The 21,110-nt window shown below is 37.4% G+C and overlaps 1 protein-coding gene across 1 annotated transcript in view; it reads left to right on the top strand.

The window, feature by feature from the left end:
• Window positions 1-21,110, top strand: part of DNAH14 (dynein axonemal heavy chain 14) — a 344,464-nt gene that overhangs the window by 306,936 nt on the left and 16,418 nt on the right. The window contains exons 77-80 of the mRNA XM_058533894.1: window positions 4,340-4,537; window positions 9,300-9,499; window positions 11,973-12,133; window positions 13,181-13,377. Coding sequence (XP_058389877.1) covers window positions 4,340-4,537; window positions 9,300-9,499; window positions 11,973-12,133; window positions 13,181-13,377 — 756 coding nt within the window. The remainder of the gene's footprint in view (window positions 1-4,339; window positions 4,538-9,299; window positions 9,500-11,972; window positions 12,134-13,180; window positions 13,378-21,110) is intronic.

Raw genomic sequence — 21,110 nt, 5'->3', positions numbered from 1 at the left:
GCTTTAATAAGCAAAAATAAGACAGACAATACAATTATATAATGAACAAACTTGATTAACAGATGTCTATAGAGCCTAACATCCCTCCAGTAGACAGCACATACTTTTTCATATATCTAAGGAACTGTTCCAAAACTCATGAACTTGGCCACAAACAAAAATCTTTAATGATTTTATGGGTCACGTTCTCTGATCATAGTCTAGTAAATAATAAAAATTTGACCCAAAAAAATCTTAAGTTGGAAATTAAGAAACATGAGTCTAGAAAGGGAAATCACAAAATATCTCAAACACAGGAGAAATGAGACTACTTCATACCAAAAGTGATGTGATAATACAAAAACTATGCTCAGGAAAAAAAAAATACCTATGGCCTTCAATATCTTCATTATTAAAGAAGAAATGGAGGGAATTAATATTCATATTAATAAATTAGAAAAAAGAGGAAATAAAAGAAATAAATATAATTTTTAATATTAATGAAATAATATTCAAAAAATAGTAGAAAGGAAAAATAAATACAAAAATTGGTTTTTGACAGGACAAATAAAGTTTGAAAATCTAGATGAAGCTGAAAATATGGATTTCCCAGAAAATATGGATTATCAAAATTGACTGAAAAAGAAATGGAAATTTTGAGTAGGCCAATTGTCATAAGAGATATTACAAATTACACCAGAATGAAATAGTTTCATAGCTCAGTTCACTGTGAACTTTAAAAAACAGGTATAGTAATATTATTTAAACTATTCCAAACCTTAGAAAAAAAGATGGCAATCTCCCCAATTCATTTTATGAAAACAGCATAATTGTAATATGAATACCTGATGAAGAAAATATACATAAGAACTATAAGCTAATTTCACTTAGGACTGTATAAAAATTCTATGTAAATTATTAACAGGTTTCAGCAATGAATCAAAAGAATAATACACTTTGATGAAGTAGGCTTTATTCCAAGAATGCAAGAATGGCTCAATATCTAGAAATCTATAATCTTAGTTTATATGATCATATCAATAGATGTAGAAGTTTTTATTATGAATTAGGCACCACTGCTAATAAGAACTCTAAAATGTAGAATTAAAAGGAACTGCTTAAATATGAAAAAGACTACCAAAAAAATACAGTGTATACTATTCTAAATAGCCAAACTGAAATTGTTTCAAATAAAATCAAGAATCAGACAGGGATGCCTATTATCACCATTATCATTCAACATTGCCTTCAAAGTTCTAGTAAATGCAATGAGATAAGAAAATACATAATTCATGTTCATGTTGTAAAAGAAAGGAAAAAACTATATATAAGATATATATATATAAAAGATATAATGGTATATCTAGAAAACCTAAAAGTCTAGTTTAAAAAAAAACCCACTAGAAGTAATTAGAGAATTTGGTAAAGTAACTGGATAAAACTATAAACATCTAAAAACCAAAAACTTTTCCCTAGCAATAAACACCTAGAAATGGAAGTGTTCACACTCGAATTAAAAGTTTTTAAATATTCAGGAACAAATTGAACAAGAAACGTATGTGTCCTAGATAAAGAATATTATAAATTAGGAGGAAAAAAGAAGAATAACACTTGTTGAGAGCTTAAAATGTTCTGATTGCTTTATATGAATCATTTAATTCTCACAACAACGTTATGAGGTAAATACACGAATTATCCTATAGATAAGGAAATAAAGGCACAGGACACTTAAGAAACTTGCCCAAGTTACACTAAGTGGCAGTCTGATTCCTTTTTTTTTTTTTTAATTTTTTTTTTTTAATTTTTTGTTTATTGCAGTAACATTGGTTTATAACGTTGTATAAATTTCAGGTGTACATCATTGTACTTCTATTTCTGCATAGATTACAGCAAAAGCAGTTCTAAGAGGGAAGTTTATAGCAATACAGGCCTATCTCAACAAACAAGAAAAATCTCAAATAATCTAACAATGCACCTAAAGTGATTCCTTTTTTTAAATCCTGCCTTCTCTAAATAAATACACTCCATATTCTTAGACGGGAAGACTTCCCATCTCATAAACTACCTATTCTTCCAAAATTACTGATCAAATTTAATGCAATTCCAATTAGAATCCTGTTAGGAAGATTTTGAAATTGATAAAATGCATGTGAAGAAGAGATGCTGAAGAAAAAGCTAGAAATGTTCAAAAAATAAAAATACTGCAGGAATCTTCTGTCACTAGATGTCAAAACATACTAAAAATCACTATAGGGGCCAGCCCAGTGGCATAGTAGTTAAGTTCACGCGCTTGGCTTTGGTGGCCTGGGGTTTGCGGGTTTGGATCCGGGCATGGACCTGTGCACAGCTCATCAAGCCATGCTGTGGCAGCATCCCATATACAAAACAGAGGAAGATGGGCACAGATGTTAGCTCAGGGCCAATCTTCCTCAGCAAAATAAATAAATAAATAAATAAATAAATAAATAAATAAATAAATAAAAATCACTATACTAAAATCAATATTGTTTGGCAGAAGTAGACAATAAATCAGTGGGACATAATGGAGAATGCAGAAATTGATCTGAGTTTATCTGAAATTTTAAGATTTGACACAGAAAGTATTTTAACTCAGTAAAGAGGTATTTTTTTAAAAAGTAAATGATACTGGCACAATTGGCCATCCAGCTGGGAGAAAATTACTTTGGCCCTTTATCTTATACCATATACAAAAATAAATTCCAGAGTGGAGTAAGATTTAAAGGTATTACAAAACAATACAAATCTTTAAAACTAAATCTAAGGGCTGGCCCTGTGGCCTAGTGGTTAAGTTCACCGCGCTCTGCTGTGGCAGCCCAGGTTTGGCTCTTGGGCATGGACCTACACCACTCATCAGCCATGCTGTGGTGGCATCCCACATACAAAATAGAGGAAGGTTGGCACAGGTGTTAGCTCAGGGCAAATCTCCCTCAGCAAAAGAAAAAACAAAAAACCTAAATCTAGGAGATTATGTACACAATCCTGGAGGGAGGGACAACTTCAGCAAAATTGGAAACCCAGAACTATAAAAGATACGCATATTTCATTATAAAAACTTTTATATGGCAAATGGTGACAAAATAAAGTCAATAGACAAATCACAGATTTAGGATAATATTTGCAATGCAAATGACTGACAAAGAGTTAATATCTATAATATACAAAGAGCTCTTACATATGAACAAGAAAAAGACAATCCAAAGGAAAAATAGGTACAGAAGATCAAATCTTGACCAAAAGACATAAAATGCTCAAAATAATCAGTATCAGGTGAAATGCAAGTTAAACTAACAGGAAAGTACCACCCATCAGACTGGCAAAAATTAAGTAAACCAACATCTCCTATGATGACAGCAACGAGAGAACAGTGACAAAGAATCCTTTCACTCACTTTTAATGGAAATATGAGTTGTTACAGCCATTGAACGATGACAGCCAAGATATATTGCCCATTGCGGGACAGTGTGTATGCTAAACTAGCATTTTTGGAAGAAAGGAAAACAGAAAAAAAAGATGGAAGAGAGGTAGGCAGAGAGAGATGAGAGATAGTTGAAGGACAGAGGGAGAGTGGAAAGGAAGAGAGGGAGAGGAAGGGAGATAAGGAGGGAAAGATGGAGGAATGAAATCAATTTATGTACATATAATTACATGGAATATCTGTGTGAGGGTACCCACGAAATTGCTAACAGTGGTGGCCTCAGGGAGGGGCTCTGATGGCTAGAGTAGAGAGGGGGAGATAACTTACTTGCCCTTGTTTATCCTTTTGGACCTTCTGAATTCAGTACCACATGATTGTTTTGTCTGTTCAAAATAATAATAATAATAATAGGGCCGGCCCCATGGCTTAGTGGTTAAGTGCGCGCACTTCGCTGCTGGCGGCCCTGGTTTGGATCCCTGGCGCGCACCAACGCACTGCTACTCCCGCCATGCTGAGGCCGCGTCCCACATACAGCAACTAGAAGGATGTGCACCTATGACATACAACTATCTACTGGGGCTTTGGGGGAAAAAAAAAGGAGGAGGATTGGCAATAGATGTTAGCTCAGAACCGGTCTTCCTCAGCAAAAAGAGGAGGATTAGCATGGATGTTAGCTCAGGGCTGATCTTCCTCACAAAAAATAATAATAATAATAATAAAGTAGTTCAATGTTTGTTCAACAGCAACAAAAAAGAATTAATAGACAAAAATGTATATCCTATATTTTTATTCCTCTTGCTATTTCCATATATTTCTAAAGAGAAAATATATGTAGCTATTTGAGAGTTGTTGATTTTATGTTACAACATCCAAGTAAGCTGAAAACACATGCTGAAATAATAAAAACTAGTGGATTTTCTCAAGGTTGCCATAAAGGTGTTGAAAAATGTCCTGGACGCACAGTCTGATATCCCGTGGCCGACACTGCGCTACCTGTTGGGGGAAGTGATCTACGGTGGCCGGGTGGCTGACAAGTGGGACAGGCGATGTTTGAACACCCTGCTCTACAAATTTTGTAATCCTGAAGTGCTGAGAGAGGACTTCAGTTTCTCTAGTAATGAGGTAAGGAAGGAATTTATTTTCTTCCCTTACTTTTTTTTTTCCCTAGTAACTTTATTGAGATAATAATGGTTTATAACATTGTGAAAATTCAGCTGTACATTATTGTTTCTCATTTTCTGAGTAGACTTCATCATGGTCATCCCAAGTAGTCTAATTATTGTCCATCACCACACATATGTGTCCCTTTACCCCTTTCACCCACCCCCCTACCCCCTGCCCCTCTGGTAACCACTAACCTGTACTCTTTGTCCGTGTATTTGTTATACTCCATGTGTGAGTGAAATCATGCAGTATTTGTCTTTCTCTGTCTGGCTTATTTCAGTTAACATCATACCCTCAGGGTCCATCCATGTGGTTACAAATGGGACTATTTTGTCTTTTTTTATGGCTGAGTAGTATTCCATTTGTATATATATACCACATCTTCTTTATCCAATTATCAGTTGATAGGCACTTGAGTTGCTTCCACATCTTGGCTACTGTGAATAATGCTACAATGAACATAGGGGTGCATGGATCTCTTTGGATCATTGATTTCAAGTTCTTTGGATAAATGCCCAGTACTGGGATAGCTGGATCATATGATGCTTCTGTTTTTAATTTTTTGAGGAATCTCCGTACTGTTTTCCATAGAGGCTGCACCAGTTTGCATTCCCACCATCAGTGCATGAGGGTTCCCTTTTCTTCACATCCTCTCCAACATTTGTTGTTTTTTGTCTTGGTAATTATAGCCATTCTGACCGGTGTGAGGTGATATCTCATTGTTGTTTTGATTTGCATTTCCCTAATAATTAGTGACATTGAACATTTTTTAATGTGCCTGTTGGACATCTGTATATCTTCTTTATTTTTAACTAAATATTGCTGCATTATTTAAAGTCTGTATTTAAATAAATTTTAATATTCATTTTTAATGGCTTTTACTAACTTTCAGTATTACAAAAGTAATTTACCATTACTCTATTAATTACCATTTCATCTATCATACATCCGTCCTCTCAGGGCCCTCCACAGACCACCTGGAGATAATCTCTTTTCCCTCCATTATACCACGCCCACACCCAACTTACTTCCATCAACCAGACAGCATGGTCTTCCTTCTCATCTTCCATTCACCTCTGCTATGCAAATTCCCACCCATCAAACCTGCTGTCAAGTCCTACCTCAACACTCTAACCTGGAGTCTGCTCTATTAAATACAGCATTATGCCGGACGGTAAATAAAAAGAATGATAAAGAAATGGTTCATGCCCTCTGGGAGACTAGAGTACAAAATACAAAGCACAAGGAAGCAGAAGCAAGCTAACATTTATTGATCCACTATCCCATGCTGGTCAATTTATATATATTTCTCATTTAATGCTCGAAACAACCATGTGAAGCAGATGTCATTCCCAGTCTACAGATGAGGAAACTGAGGTTCTCAGGGTGCAAGCTCATACAACTAGTAAGGAGAGCTGGGATTCAAGAATTTTGCCCCTACCCCAAGCACTCAAGATGAAACTCTGCCTCTTCTCTGGTCCTCTCTCTACTTAGTGTCTAGCCTCCATCCAGGCCTCTACCTTTGTGGAGCAAAAAACTCCAGGTTATATACCAGCAGTTGTGCCCCTGGGAGATGGTTGCTAGCAGAGGAAAGAATTCTGCAGAACACCTACCTTAGATTATGGAGGGAGGACTTGACATCAGTTTTGATAGGTGGGAATTTCTCACCATAAGAAAGGTGAATGGAAGATGAGAAGGAAGATCATGCTGTCTGGTTGATCATTGTAAGTTGGGTGTGGGCCTGGTATAATGGAGAGAACAGAGGTCATCTCTAGGTCGTCTGTGGAGGGCCTTGAGAGTATGGATGGACAGACGAAACGTAAAAGTGATACTTTAGGGAGATTCACTTGTAAGGCGCTTATGGAATGGATAGTAATAGGCTGTGTTGATGACCCTGAGTCAACAAGAAGACATTAAATTATATCCTTTATACATTATTTGCTGGACAGGAAAAGCTGTGAGTTTTTTTTTTTTAAGATTGCCATTAAAAAAACGGTTTAAAATAGCATTTTTTTACAGTCAAAAATCAGCCCTTAAGATAAAATTACCCTTGAAAATCTTTTAAATTGCCAAAAAAGTACAGTGTGCCTGGTTTTTGTGTACAGACTGTTACATTCAGTGTGCACAAGTGAATAAGGTGTACAGTAACATACAGCATACAATTCCGTTGGCAGAATTATATCAGACTACAGAATTGTGTTCTGAAATCACGTATTTCAATTATTTAGTTGCTTTAAACACTGGCAATTTTATGACACTTCCAACTTGCCAGCTTTTCCTGTTTCTTGTCATAATCTTAGCTTCTGCAGATATAATTTTTTTTAGCAGTGACTCTGTTTGTTATTTGGTGTTTCCCTGTGGTCCTCACTAATTTGCCAATGCTTTCCTTAAAGGTGTCAAGACAGCCACCGCTAACCACTTTCCTGGCCACATGAGCAAGGCATTTCTCTTCTTTGTCAATGATCATTCTTTCTTTTTTTTTTTCTGTAGCACTTAAGGCCTCGGACCAGAAACTGGCACAGAACCTTTATTCTGTCCTGTATTCTATTAGCCAAGCAGCTGCAGAATCAGATTGATGGGAGGAGAGTTAAATAATTTGGGGGCAATGTTTTAAAACTTCCCAAATCCACTCTCTGGCCATAAATGTTTTACATCCTTTCCATATGCAACATACCTGCACCCCCTCCCCAGACCCCTGCAGAGTCCTCATCCATTGCAGCATTAAGATGCTGGAGGATCTTGTGAGGTGCAGGAGCACATGAGGCTCGTTGGGTGTAGCTCCGTGGGTGTAACTCCCTAAGTGGTTCCTCTCCATATGAAGATCTGTGAATTAAAAAGAGAAGTGAACGGCCCCAACCACCACATACGTCACACGCAATGATGGGAGAGGCCCAGGAAGCTGAGACTCTATAGACATTTCCCTTCAAAGAGGGGGAAATGGAAAGCACATAGCAGTCGCTAGTCCATAGAAATTCTGAAATCCAATTGGGTAAATGTTGACAGTTCCTTGCTTAGGACTCAGTCTTACTTCCTGGGAGGACTCGGAGGCTCTTGTCTCCATCCACTGGGCTCTTGGTTCCACTCTCTGAGTTATCCTTCCAGTTCTATAAAAAGTAGCCCATGTTTCCAGCTTAATAGTTTTCTCAGCTCCTTCCCGTCTATAGTTGTACAGGGATCCAAAGTCCTCTCTTCATATTTTACTGTCTCTGTCCCTTTCGATCCAAGCTGATACAATTCATTTTTAAACTTTGTGGGTTTCTTGTGAATTAATTTATAATCTACTCCAATAAACAAAAACTGCACCAACACATATCCTGGGGGCCGCTTAGCTTCATTGTTCTGGCTCAGGGTTTCTCATAAGGTTACAATCAAGGAATAAGCTGGGGCTGCCATCGTGAAGGCTTAACTGGGGCAGGAGGATCCACTTTCATGCTCACTTACATGACTGTTGGCCAGAAGCCTCAGAGCCTCAGCATTTGAGACCACAGGGCTGCTTGAGCAACCTCAAAACATGGCAACTGGCACCCTCCAGAGTAAGTAAACCAAAAGAGAGGAAAGACGCTTCAATGCCCTTATGACCTGGTCTCCAAGGTCACACACCATCCCTTCCACTTTATTTCTGTTCAGTAAAAGTAAGTCATTCAGCCAGCCTCCCTTCAAGAAGAGAATTAGTCTCTGTCTTTTGAAGGGATGTATGTCAAAGAACTTGTGGGCGTATTTTTAACCAGCACAGCCACGTTCATCATTATCACTTAATAGGTTTTTGAAGGCACATTTTCTCCTAATTAGATGTGACCCTGGGGATTAGTCAAAGGAACTGCTGCTCTCCTTATAGAGCCTTTGTCCAGTCAGTAATGAACAGGAAGATACAGCTGGTAAACAGGAAGAGATCTTTTTTTCCCATTAAATAGCTTTTTAATCTATTTTATTATTTTTTTTATTTATTTATTTTATAACTGGAAGTTTGTATCTTGTGACCACATTCACTCATTTCGCCCATCCCCCACCCCCTCATTGGTCATTTATTCTTTTTTTTTTTTTTTTTTGGTGAGGAAGATCAGCCCTGAGCTAACAGCCGTGCCAATCCTCCTCTTTTTGCTGAGGAAGACTGGCCCTGAGCTAACATCTATTGCCAATCCTCCTCCTTTTTTTTTCCCCTTTTTCTCCCCAAAGCCCCAGTAGATAGTTGTACATTATAGTTGCACATCCTGCTAGTTGCTGTATGTGGGACGCCGCCTCAGCATGGCCAGACAAACAGTAGGTCAGTGCACGCCCGGGATCCGAACCCAGGCCACCAGTAGCGGAGCGCGCGCACTTAACCACTAAGCCACGGGGCCGGCCCCTGGTCATTTATTCTTAAGATCATTCTCACATTCCTTCTATAGGTTTTACCAAAGTAAAATGATTTGTTAAAGCCTGATTGCATCCATTATCTATGGGTATAGTTCACTGAGGCAACACGTAGTCAGAATGACCCTAGACTTTAAAGTGGTTTTTTTTCCCCTTTCTCTCTTTTCCCAATGAGAAGTTATATGTGCGTATCATGCAACTGCACTTTACAATACGGTGGTCTCAGATGTAACTTTTGATAGAAGTGTCTAGAATATACCACCTACAAATAAGAAGAGCCTTCTGTGTGAAATTTCATGGGGAAATATTGTCTTCATGCGTTACTGAAAATAGAGATCTCACTAGGAAAAAACTGTTTTTAAATTTTCAGGTATGTCAGCCAGTGACAGAATCTGCCAGCATAAGGGATTACATACACATTATCCAGTCCTTACCTGAGGAGGACCCTCCTGAGCTCTTAGGATTGCACCCTGAGGCCACAAGGGCCTGCCGGGAGGTCCAGGGCCAGAAGTTCATCGACAGTCTCATTGCCATGCAACCAAGAACTACCACTACCAACCTCGTGATCAGGTAAGAGCTCACTAGGAAAAGTAGTTAGTTGAAAACTATTAAGTATTCGTTTGAAGATATATGGTATACAACTTATGGAAAAATATTAAACTGAATTCTCCAACTGACACAGAAGCAAGTATACACACACATTCACACAGATATATATATAATTACCAAACATATAGTAGGAACTCAATCAATCTTTGTTGAGTAAGTTCTTGAATGGTACCTGGTGAGTAGTATTTTGAAACTGAATTTGTTTAATGTGAAATGTCATCTTTACTTCTATAGGACGGGAAAAAACAACACTTTCATCAAGAGGAGCTAGCCTTGCTTTTAGAGGCCTGTGTTGATTATCCCTCCTATTAGCTCTGTATCCAAGGCCACACTGCCTCAATATCCTTATCCTGCTTGTCCGTAAATGGAGATAATATCTGCCTACCCATCAAGGCTATCGTGAGGTTTAAATGGTGTAACACATATAACCCAGATTCTCAGGCCTCCTCAGCGTGTGAGCATAACATTAGATCAGGTTCACTAACACCAGAACTACGTGGCTTAAACTCTCAATGGCTTGATTGCCAAAGGGATAATCCCATTCTTCCCTCCCCAAGAAAGTGTGTTCCCGCTATTTCAAACATCCCCTAGGGTGCCCATTCTTATCTGTTCAGGAAATTGTTAACACACAGACACACCTCTGCCTCTCTGCCTTCCTCGCTACGCCTGGGTTCAAATCCAACCTCCATCACTTGACTTGGTGAACTTGGGGAAGTCAAGCAAGTCTTTTCATCTCAGGTTCATCAGCTTTAAATCAGAGATAGTAATAGTATCTACCTAAGAGGGCTGTTCTAAGAATATGAGTTCCTTATTCATTTATGTTCAGCTTAGAAATCTAATTTTTCAATTTGTAAGTCTAACAAATTTTAACAATCACTTTAAAAAGGTCTTTGCTGTTTGTTTCCATTCACAAACCTAATTAAACACTTTCAAATATATTAATATTTATTATAAAGTTAATATACCTCAACTATCTGACTGTCAAACCTTCTCAATTCTTTCAATAATTCTTATAAATCTAATAATTAAACAAATAAATATGATGATCTTAAATTTCTTATATTTTCTGGATTCTGATTATACATGACTTAATAGTTCTATGTACTCATAGATTGGATTTTACATTTCTTTGGCTCTTAGTATACATGTATATTTTTTTCCATCTACCTCTAAAACCTCTGAACCCATTGGAATCCTGTGCTCTCTTATAGTCTTCCTGTCTCTTTGAACCATGCAACTCATATTACAATGACATCTGATTGAATTCTCTCTATAGCTTTAGCTATTTGGTCATATCTTCCAAAGGCATTCCACTGACACAAAATAGAGATAACTGAACTCTCATTTCACTGACTGAATGAGTATATACCGACTATCTGTGACGTAGAAGGAAAGCTGTACCCATAGAGAGAGAAGAGCACTTAATTGGAAATCCTACAGTATGTTCCCAGAATATCAGCTTGAATTTCTTGCAGGCCCTACACTTCTAAAGATTAATTCTGTACTTTTAGCATTCAACAAATACACCAGTAAGAGATGAGAAGATTATAAGGAAATGCTTTTAATAAGCATACCAAATATGTTTACTCATGTCCCTTTGGTCATTTGGGGAGGCTATGGTTATTGCAGCTATGCTCCTTTTGCTCTAAACATATTAGAAACTTGTCTGTGGGACTTGACTTGAAAGATCTATAGCATTCAATTTAACGTCCTCAGTGGTAGCAAATCTTTGCCCTTTGGAGATGTTTGATTTTTGAAATCTTTCAATCTTTTGAATCAGTTGAAGCCACCTTGGATGAATTCCACTGAGTAACCCTACTTTAAAGTCAAAAACCAAGTGTGACAGCAAAGCAAGGAGATATATTACTTCACGTGACTTGTAAGCTGGCTCAGAAGCAGCGCTGTTGAACTAAACCCGTAGCTGTAGCTTCCAGATTATCACTTAGGTTGAAGGATGTCATTCATTTGGCTGTGTGAAACCTGGGATGTTTGTTGGAAGACCAGTCCCCACTAGCATATAGAGTAACAGAGAGAACTCAGTAAGAGCGTCCCATTCCCCACTCATCCACTCACTGTTTAGGGAGGTCCTGTCACCTCCCTGAGCCCTCATTTCCTCAACTGTAAAAGGATCCCAAAGAGTTCCTCTGGCTTTAGTGCTGGAGCACCAGGTTTAGTGCAGATGCATTCAGATGATGAATATTTTACAAAGAAATCCTTAAAAATACCTATTTCCTTGCAAATGTCTAAAGTGCGTTGGTCGGTTTTCTCATCTATGAGATGAAATGAACTTGATGGTCTCTATAAGTCTCCATAGTCTCCATATCGTGGTTTTGTGGTTCTGTGAAGCTGTGTTTTCCTTCAGATAGGACAAAGTAGAGGGCCCTCCTGGATTAGATAGATCTGTATCTCATTCTTCTCTTAATTTCTTCTGCAGTCATGAGCAGAATAATGATGAACTGGTGATGGAAATTCTATCTGACATGCTAAAGCGGCTGCCACTGTCTGTGGAGAAAGAAGAATGTGCTGGAACTCCAAGCACACTGAAGTGCATCATGTCAAGCCCCACGTGGGAGTCTCTTTATAAAGGTCTCAAAGGTAAGCATGGGACATAGCTTCCTCCCCTCACCTCAGCCTCCTCAGGGAGGGACTCTGCCACACAAAGGTACAATAGAAGTAAAAGGCTGAGAAGAGATGGAAAGCTAAATCTCTACTACTCCCTTCTCTCTCCAAATTGGGAGATCGGGAGCAGAGAAGAAAATGATGCTGTAGGGTTTTGTTTTGTTTTGTTTTGTTTTGTTTTGTTTTGTTTTGGGGGACGTGGGGGCCAAGACCAAATGTGAAGAAATAATAATTGTAGCAAACCAGAAAGGAGGAGAGAGGCTAAAGAACTTTAGGTCCCTTTTGTCTTTGCCTCTCTGCCTCTGGAACAGCATTTTGGGCAGTGAGTTTTAGATGGGCCCTCTGATGGGAAATGTCTTGACCCTGAGGAACTAAGGGAGAGAGGGCAGGCCCAGAGGATACAGAGCAAACCTGGTTGTCCAGAGTTGGTTCCAGGCCCAGCTCTGAGGGGCTGAAGTGTTGGACTGTGGTGAATTGCCCAGTTAAATTTTCAACACCCATATTTTAACCCTTTAAAAAAGATTTATTTGGGAACCAAATGTTGAGCAATAGTCTACCCAAACAGTACTATTGTTGAGTTCAGATGGATGGTTGGCAAACTACGGCTTGCAGGCCAAATCCAGCCCATTGTTTGTTTTAGGGCAGCCTGCAAGCTAAAATGGTTTTTACATTTTTTAATGGTTGAAAAAAAATGAAAAGAAGGATAGTTTGTGACACATAAATATATGAAATTCAAATTTGAATGCCCACAAATACAGCTTTATTGGAATACAGCCATGCTTATTCGCTTCCATGCTGTCTATGGCTGCATTCACACCACAGAGGGAGAGCTGGGTAGTGGTGACAGAGGCAGTACGGCCCACAAAGCCTAGAATATTTACTAGCTGGCCTTTTGCAAAAGATGTGTTTCAATCCCTGGTCTAGACACCTTGAATTCCTTTAATTTCCAAAGCCTGTATTTCTCCATGTTAAGCCTCATTTAATCTGAAAGATATCATGATTTTATCTCTTTTCTCAATCCAGGCCATGATTCCCCTAGCCATTGCGCCATGCTAACCTTTTTGAGTCAAGAAATTGAACGATTTGATAAGTTACTATTTATTATACATAAATCCCTGCAAGATCTTCAACTTGCTATAAAAGGGGAGATCATCCTCACCCAAGAATTGGAGGAAATATATGACTCTTTTCTTAATTCGAGAGTGCCTACATTGTGGCAGGTAAGCGATTATTATTTCCTATTTACTTGCTTGATTGAAATAAATGTGTCAGTTCCAGGGAAAGAGTAAGTTTATTATGGTACATGCACATGATGAAATATTATGTAACCATTAAAAGATGCTGACATGCTTTTGGTGTGAGAATATATTAATAAAACCACTTAGAGGGCAATTTGGGCATTCCACTTAAATAAATTTATCTAAGAGATGTTTATTACAGAACTGTTTATAATAGCATAAAGCTGAAAACAACTTGAATATCTATTAATAGGAATCTGGTTAGAAAAATTATGATATATCTAAATAATGTGGTATGTGCTGATATGGAAAGATCTCTAAGAAATATTGTTAAATTTTTTTAAAGTTTTAGAAAAATATGTCATTTTTAAAGATCATAAAAACATATATATATACTTATATAAAACATATGTGTTTATATATGCATATATGTGCTTATAAAAACACATGTGTGCTTTAGATTCAAGAAACCCAAATCAAAGTTTTGGAAGAAAATGCACACACAGCTGTTAACAGTAGTTTCCTTATAAGGGAGACTTGAGGGTCTTGTGTGTGGGCAAAGAGGCTTTAATTTTACATTTTATATTTCATTGTATCTTGTACTATTTTATTTTTTATCATATTCCTGTTTTTTAATTAGTGTAAAATTTCAAATGTTTCCCAAGAAAGTATAAGCTTCTTTTTCCAGTAATGGCAAGGTAGGTTAATAGGACCAACTTCTCAATGAAAGCAACTAAAAATGCCTGATTAAAAAATTTTAATATTGCTAAATGCATCAAAGAGCTGAAATATAGTGAAGAATTAACAGGTCAAAATATTAGGCAAGAAAATATAAAGCTGGCTGGAGCACACCAATTGTTTTGCCCTGAGGGAATTTGCTAATCCTCACAAAACAGCAGTTCAGTTTTGGGGATTTTTTGGGAGGAGGGGGCAAAAGCCAATCCCAGGCCCACCCAAGATGGGGTGTCTGATAAATAACACACATACACACTCTCATATTAAAGGTGAGCCAGAAGTAAGCCCCACTCCCTCCTTCAACCCCCCAGGGCTCTGCAAGAGAGAGTTGCCTTTGCACAGAAAAGAACATGATGTAGAGAGAAGAGAGGAAAAAAAGAAAACCCGTTCCTAAGCCGTGGTAAACTACAACGTCCCCCTTTAAAGGATTTGCAGCCCAGATTTAGCGTCAAGTACACATGGAAAAGCGATCAGGAAGTCTCTCTGGAAGAAGAAATCTTCAGTCTAAGCCTCAGGGAATGCCACAAATATTTTGCAAGGAGAATACATAATCGGTCAAAAATAGCCAAGCATACATGAAAACAAGGCACCATGAGTGAGAACCACAGCAAAAATAACAATAGTACAAACTGACCCAAATAGTTCAAATATTTGAGTTATCAGACATAGATAACAACAAAATACTTACTATGTTTAAAGGAATAAAGAGATTTAAACAAGCCACATGTTTTTCAGGGAACAAGAAACTATTAAAAATGACAGAGCAGATTTGAATAAGAATCCAGAAATGAAAAACACATTAAATGAATTTTAAAACTCAGTGGACAGGTTTGGCAAGAGATTGGACATAGCTGAAAACAGAATTAGTAAACCAGAGAATAGATCAGAAGAACATATTCAGAATATAGCCCAAAGGGACTAAAGAATGGAAACTATGAAAGAGCTGTTAAGATTCACAGAGGGCAAAGTGAGAAGGTCCAACATAAGTATAATTGAAGTTCAGAGGGGGAGGAGAGGATAGAGCAGAAGCAATAATTAAAGGGATAAGAGCTGAGAATTTTCCAGAATTGATAGAGGCAAGAAATTCATTGAGTCCCAAGCAGGATAAAAAAAAAAATTTAACTTACACATAGATATACCGTAATGAAACTGCAGAAAGTCAAAGAAAAATCTTAAACGCAGCGAGGGGAAAAAAGATAACTTTCAAAGGAGTGGGAATGGTATCTTCAATATGTGGAAAGAAATGAACAGTTAAACTAAAACTGTACATATAAAACTTTTGTTTCAAAAATGAGGATGAAATAAAACAGATCAAAAAGAGAAAAAATCAGAGAGAATTCTTCACTAGCAAATGCTAATGGAAACTAAATAATGTACTTTAGGCAGAAAGACAAAAGATAAGAGATGGAAGCTCTGAAATGCGAGAAGGAACGAACAGGGAAAAAAGTAGTAAATAAGGTAGTGAATAAATTCTGAAAAAATAAAACCACAATACTAATCTTCAATATAAAGGATAGAATGTTGAACAATTTGAAATGGAAAGACCAAGAATAAAAACAGTCAACAATAACATATAAGCCAGGGTTGGGGAGTATATGGAAACTTTAGGTCTTGTGTTATCAAGGAGGAGGTTAAAATTAATAATGACCTTTAGACTTTGACAAATTAAGTATGCATGCTGTAATATTTAGAGTAACACTACAACAATTGAAACAAATCCTATAACTTCCACAGTAGTAGAGGAGGGAGAAATGCTCATTATATTGTTTTGTGAATAAAGAATTTTTAAAAGATTCAAATGGTATATACAATATGATCTCAACTATATAATAAGTGTGTAAACCCCTGCACATGGGTATCAAGAGATACATATAAAAATATTCAGAACATCACTGTTTATAATGGTAAAATGCTGAAAACAACTCAATTGTGTCATCGGCAATAGAATAGATAAATACATGGCACATTCCTACAATAGACTATACAGTAGTGAAAATGAATGAGCCACGGCTACAAGCATCAACACGATGAAACTCAAAAATAATGATGAAACTATACACACACACACACGCACACACAGAGTCAATCCTCATTATTTGTGGGTTACATTTTTGTGAATTTGCCTACCACAAAAATTTATTTGTAACCCCCAAATCTATTCTCACGGTGCTTTTGTGGTCATTTGCATTGCATGCCTAGTGGTGAAAAATTTGAGTGCCCCTATGTGCACATTCCTAGCTGAGATCAAACAAGGTGACCCCCTGCCTTCTTCTTTCAGCTCTCATGGTGTAAACAATTCTTTTCACGGTCTATTTAGTGCCACATTTTTCAAATTTTTGTGCTTTTTTCCTGGTGATTTTACTGTTTATCTTGGCTCCCAAGCATAGTGATGAAGTGTTGTCTAGTGTTCCTATGCAAGAGAATGCTGTGATGTGCCTTATGGAGAAAATACATGTGTTAGATAAGCTTTGTTCACTCATGAGCTATAGTGCTATTGGCCATGAGTTCAATATGAATGAGTCAACAGTATACAGATAAGATGTCTTTAAACACAAACACACATAAAACAAGATTATGTATTGATTGGTTGACAAAAATGTGACCAGGAGCATTGTTCAGTATTTACAACACAATGTTCGTGACAACTTTAAAGAACATAACTACGGCAAATAAGGAGAATCAACTGGGTGTGTATGTATGTATATATATAGAGAGAGAGAGAGAGAGAGAGAGAGAGTGCTGAAGAAAATATACAAAAATAACAGATTTCCTCTGGGCGATAGAATTATGGGTGACTTCTATTTCTGCCTTATACTTTTCTATATTTTCATATTTCCACCATGAGAATATATTGCTTTTGTATGCAGAAAAAAATTGAATGACATTTTTAAATTAAAATACAAAACAAAAGGATGAAATGATTGCTGGGTCGTGGCCTTAAGCAGAAAACCAACTTGTAAAAACAAAATTTATTAGAACACAAATAAAACCAGCCATGATGTTCTGGCAGTACAGAGTAGGAAATTAACAAGGATTGTTTAAAGGATGAGCATGAGTTTGGACACAAAAGCCATTGCTCCAGAAGTTAAGTTCTCCCTTTACAGTTTGCAGTAGCTCTTCCCAAAACCCTGAATCCTATACCAGATTAAAAACATATATAGACACATGAAAAGATGCTCAACATCATTCATCACCAGGGATATGCTAATCAAAACCACAAGGATACAATTTCACACCCACTAGGATGGACAGAATCAGAAAGATGATAACAAACATTGCAAGGATGTGGAGAAATTGGAACCCTCATATACTGCTTATAGGAATGTAAAATGATGTAGCCACTTTGGAAAACAGTCTGTAAGTTCCTGAAAAAGTTAAACATAGAGTTACCATTTGACCCAGAAATTTCACTCCCAGATATAAACTCAAGAGAAATTAAAACTTATATCCACAAAAAAACTTATGAATGTTCATAACAGCATTATTCATAATAGCAAAAAGATGGAAACAACTCAAATATTTCTGATGAATGACAAAATATAGATAGATATAAACATAGATATATAGATACACAAACACATCATACAATGGAATATCATTCAGCCATCAATAGGAATGAAGTACTGACACATGCAACAGCATGGATGAACCTTGAAAACATTGTGCTAAGTGAAAGCAGGCAGTCATAAAAGACCACGTACTGTATGATTCCATTTACATGAAATGTCCAGAATAGGCAAATCCATAGAGACAGAAAGTAGATTCACATTTGCCTAGGACTGAGTATGACAGGGCATTTGGGAAGTGAGTACTAAAGAGTGTGGTGAGTTTTGTTTTGAAGTGATGAGAATGTTCTAAACTTGATTGTGTTGACAGTTTTACAACTCAGTGAATACTAAAAACCATTGATTGTACACTTTAAATCAGTAAATTGGATGGTATGTGAATTATATCTCAATAAAGCTATTTATTTTTTAAAAATTATGTAGAAAACATAGACAGAGGTTAGAGGAAGCAATGACAATTATAATTCTTTAAAATTGAATGCAGGGGGCCGGCCCCGTGGCTTAGCAGTTAAGTGCACACACTCCGCTACTGGCAGCCCGGGTTCAGATCCCGGGCGCATACCGACGCACCACTTCTCCTGCCATGCTGAGACGGCGTCCCACATACAGCAACTAGAAGGATGTGCAACTATGACATACAACTATCTACTGGGGCTTTGGGGAAAAAAAAAAAGGAAGAGGATTGGCAATAGATGTTAGCTCAGAGCCGGTCTTCCTCAGCAAAAAGAGGAGGATTAGCATGGATGTTAGCTCAGGGCCGATCTTCCTCACAAAAAAAAAAAAAATTGAATGCAAACTGTGATGAAAAATGGAGATGTGGAGTCTGCAAACGTCACACATTTAGAGTCATAAGACTTCAGAGTTGGAAGGTTCTTAGTGATCCTCTACTCCAATACCCTTATTTTACTGACATGAAAACTGAGGAGCAGAGAGGTTCATGACTTGTTAAGAGGGCTAACTAGTGAAAGAGCTGGGATTGACTATAAATATCTATAAGTACAGTTACTTATAGATAGTACTATATGTAACTATAAGTACAGTTACATATGGCTGAGACAAGGGCATACCTGACAGAGTGACAAGAGCTGAAATTATCCAGGTAGAAATGTCTGCTTGGACGATTAGGTGGGTAGTAGTGCCATTCAGAGACAGAATGGGCAGAAGGAGATGCTGTTTGAGGGCAGATGATGGCATCCTGTTTTGGACATGGATCATCTGAGGTGATAGAGGAGCTTCCAAGTGGAGCTAGTGAAGAGAAATTGAATAAGAGTGAAGGCTGCAAAGCAAGATTATGATATTGTCAGCCTAGACAAAGTGGTGGAAACCACAGCCAAGGGTTAGATCTGGGAGAGAGAATGTAAAGTAGGAAGAGAAGAGGGCTGAAGGAATTCTAGGCAGCACCAACCTAAGGGGAGAGAAGAGGAGCCAATGAACAAGACCTAAAAAGAAGTGTCACACAGCTAATATCATTCTCAACAGAGAAAAATTGAAAGCTGTCCCTTTAAGAACAGGAACCAGACAAGGATGCCCATTTTCACCACTCTTATTTAACATAATGTTGGAAGTCTTAGCCAGAGCAATCAGGCAAGATAAAGAAATAAAAGATCCAAATTGGAAAAGAAGAAGTAAAACTGTCACTATTTGCAGATGACATGATTTTATATATAGCAAACCCTAAAGAATCCACCAGAAAACTATTAGAAATAATAGATGAATACAGTCAAGTTGCAGGATGCAAAATCAACATACAAAAGTCAGTTGCATTTCTATACACTAATAATGAAGTAGCGGAAAGAGAAATTAAGAATACCCATTTCCAGTTGCAAAAAAAAGAATAAAAAACCTAGGAATAATTTTAACCAAAGAAGTGAAAGACTTGTACACTGAAAACTATAAAACATTGTTGAAAGAAATTGAAGAACTCACAAAGAAATGGAAAAAATATTCTGTGCTCTTGGATTGAAAGAAGTAACAAAGTTAAAATGTCCATACTTCCTAAAGCAATCTATAGATTCAATGCAATCCTGAAACTTATATGGACTAGCTAAAGACCCCAAAGAGCCAAAGGAATCCTGAGAAAAAAGAACAAAGCTGGAGGCATCACACTCCCTGATTTCAAAATATACTACAAAGCTATAGTAACCAAAACAGCATGGTACCAGCGCAAAAAAGACACAGAGATCAATGGAACAGAATCGAAAGCCCAGAAATAAACCCACACATCTATGGACAGCTAATCTTCAATGAGGAAGCGAAGAACATACAATGGAGAAAAGAAAGTCTCTTCAACAAATGGTGTTGGGAAAACTGGACAGCCACATGCAAAAGAATGAAAGTGGACCATTAGTTTACACCATACACAAAAAGTAACTCAAAATGGATTAAAGACTTAAATGTAAGACCTGAAACCATAAAACTTCTAGAAGAAAACACAGGCGATACACTCTTCAACATTGGTCTTAGCAACATCTTTTCCAATACCATGTCTGACCAGGCAAGGGAAACGCAAGAAAAAATAAACAAATGGGACTACATCAAACTAAGAATCTTCTGCACAGCAAAGGAAACTATCAACAAAATGAAAAGACAGCCTAACAATTGGGAGAAGGTATTTGTAAACCATATATCTGATAAGGGGTTAACCTCCAAAATATATAAAGAACTCATACATCTCAACAACAAAATAACAAACAACCCAATTGAAAAATGGGCAAGAGATCTGAACAGACATTTTTCCAAAGAAGATATACAGATGACCAACAGGCTCATGAAAAGATGTTCAACATCACTAATTATTAGGGAAATGCAAATCAAAACTACAATGAGATATCACCTCCCACCCATCAGAATGGCTATAATTAACAAGGCAAGAAATAACAAGTGTTGGAGAGGATGTGGAGAAAAGAGAACTCGCATACACTGGTGGTGGTGATGTAAACTGGTGTGGCCACTAGGGAAACCGGCTGGAGATCCCTCAAAACATGAAGAGTAGAACTACCATATGATCCAGCTATTCCACTGCTGGGTATTTATCCAAAGAACAAGAAAACACGAATGCATAGAGATATATGCACCCCTGTGTTCATTGCAGTATTATTTACAATAGCCAGGACTTGGAAACAACCTAAGTGCCCATCAAGGGACAGATGGATAAGAAGATGTGGTATATATACAATGGAATACTACTCAACTATAAAAAAAAAAGATGAAATCTTGCCATTTGTGACTACATGGATGGACCTTGAGGGTATTATGCTAAGTGAAAAAGTCAGACAGAGAAAGTCAAATACTGTATGATCTCACTCATAAATACAAGATAAAAACAACAACAGCAACAACAAACAAACATAGATACAGAGATTGGGTTGGTGGTTACCAGGGGGGAAGGGGGGAGAGAGGAGAGCAAAAGGGGTG

This window comes from Diceros bicornis, chromosome 38 (genome assembly GCF_020826845.1).
Source record: "Diceros bicornis minor isolate mBicDic1 chromosome 38, mDicBic1.mat.cur, whole genome shotgun sequence".
NCBI lineage: Eukaryota > Metazoa > Chordata > Mammalia > Perissodactyla > Rhinocerotidae > Diceros > Diceros bicornis.
Note: the sequence above shows the minus strand (reverse complement) of the source record. Positions and strands in the feature narration are given on the sequence as shown.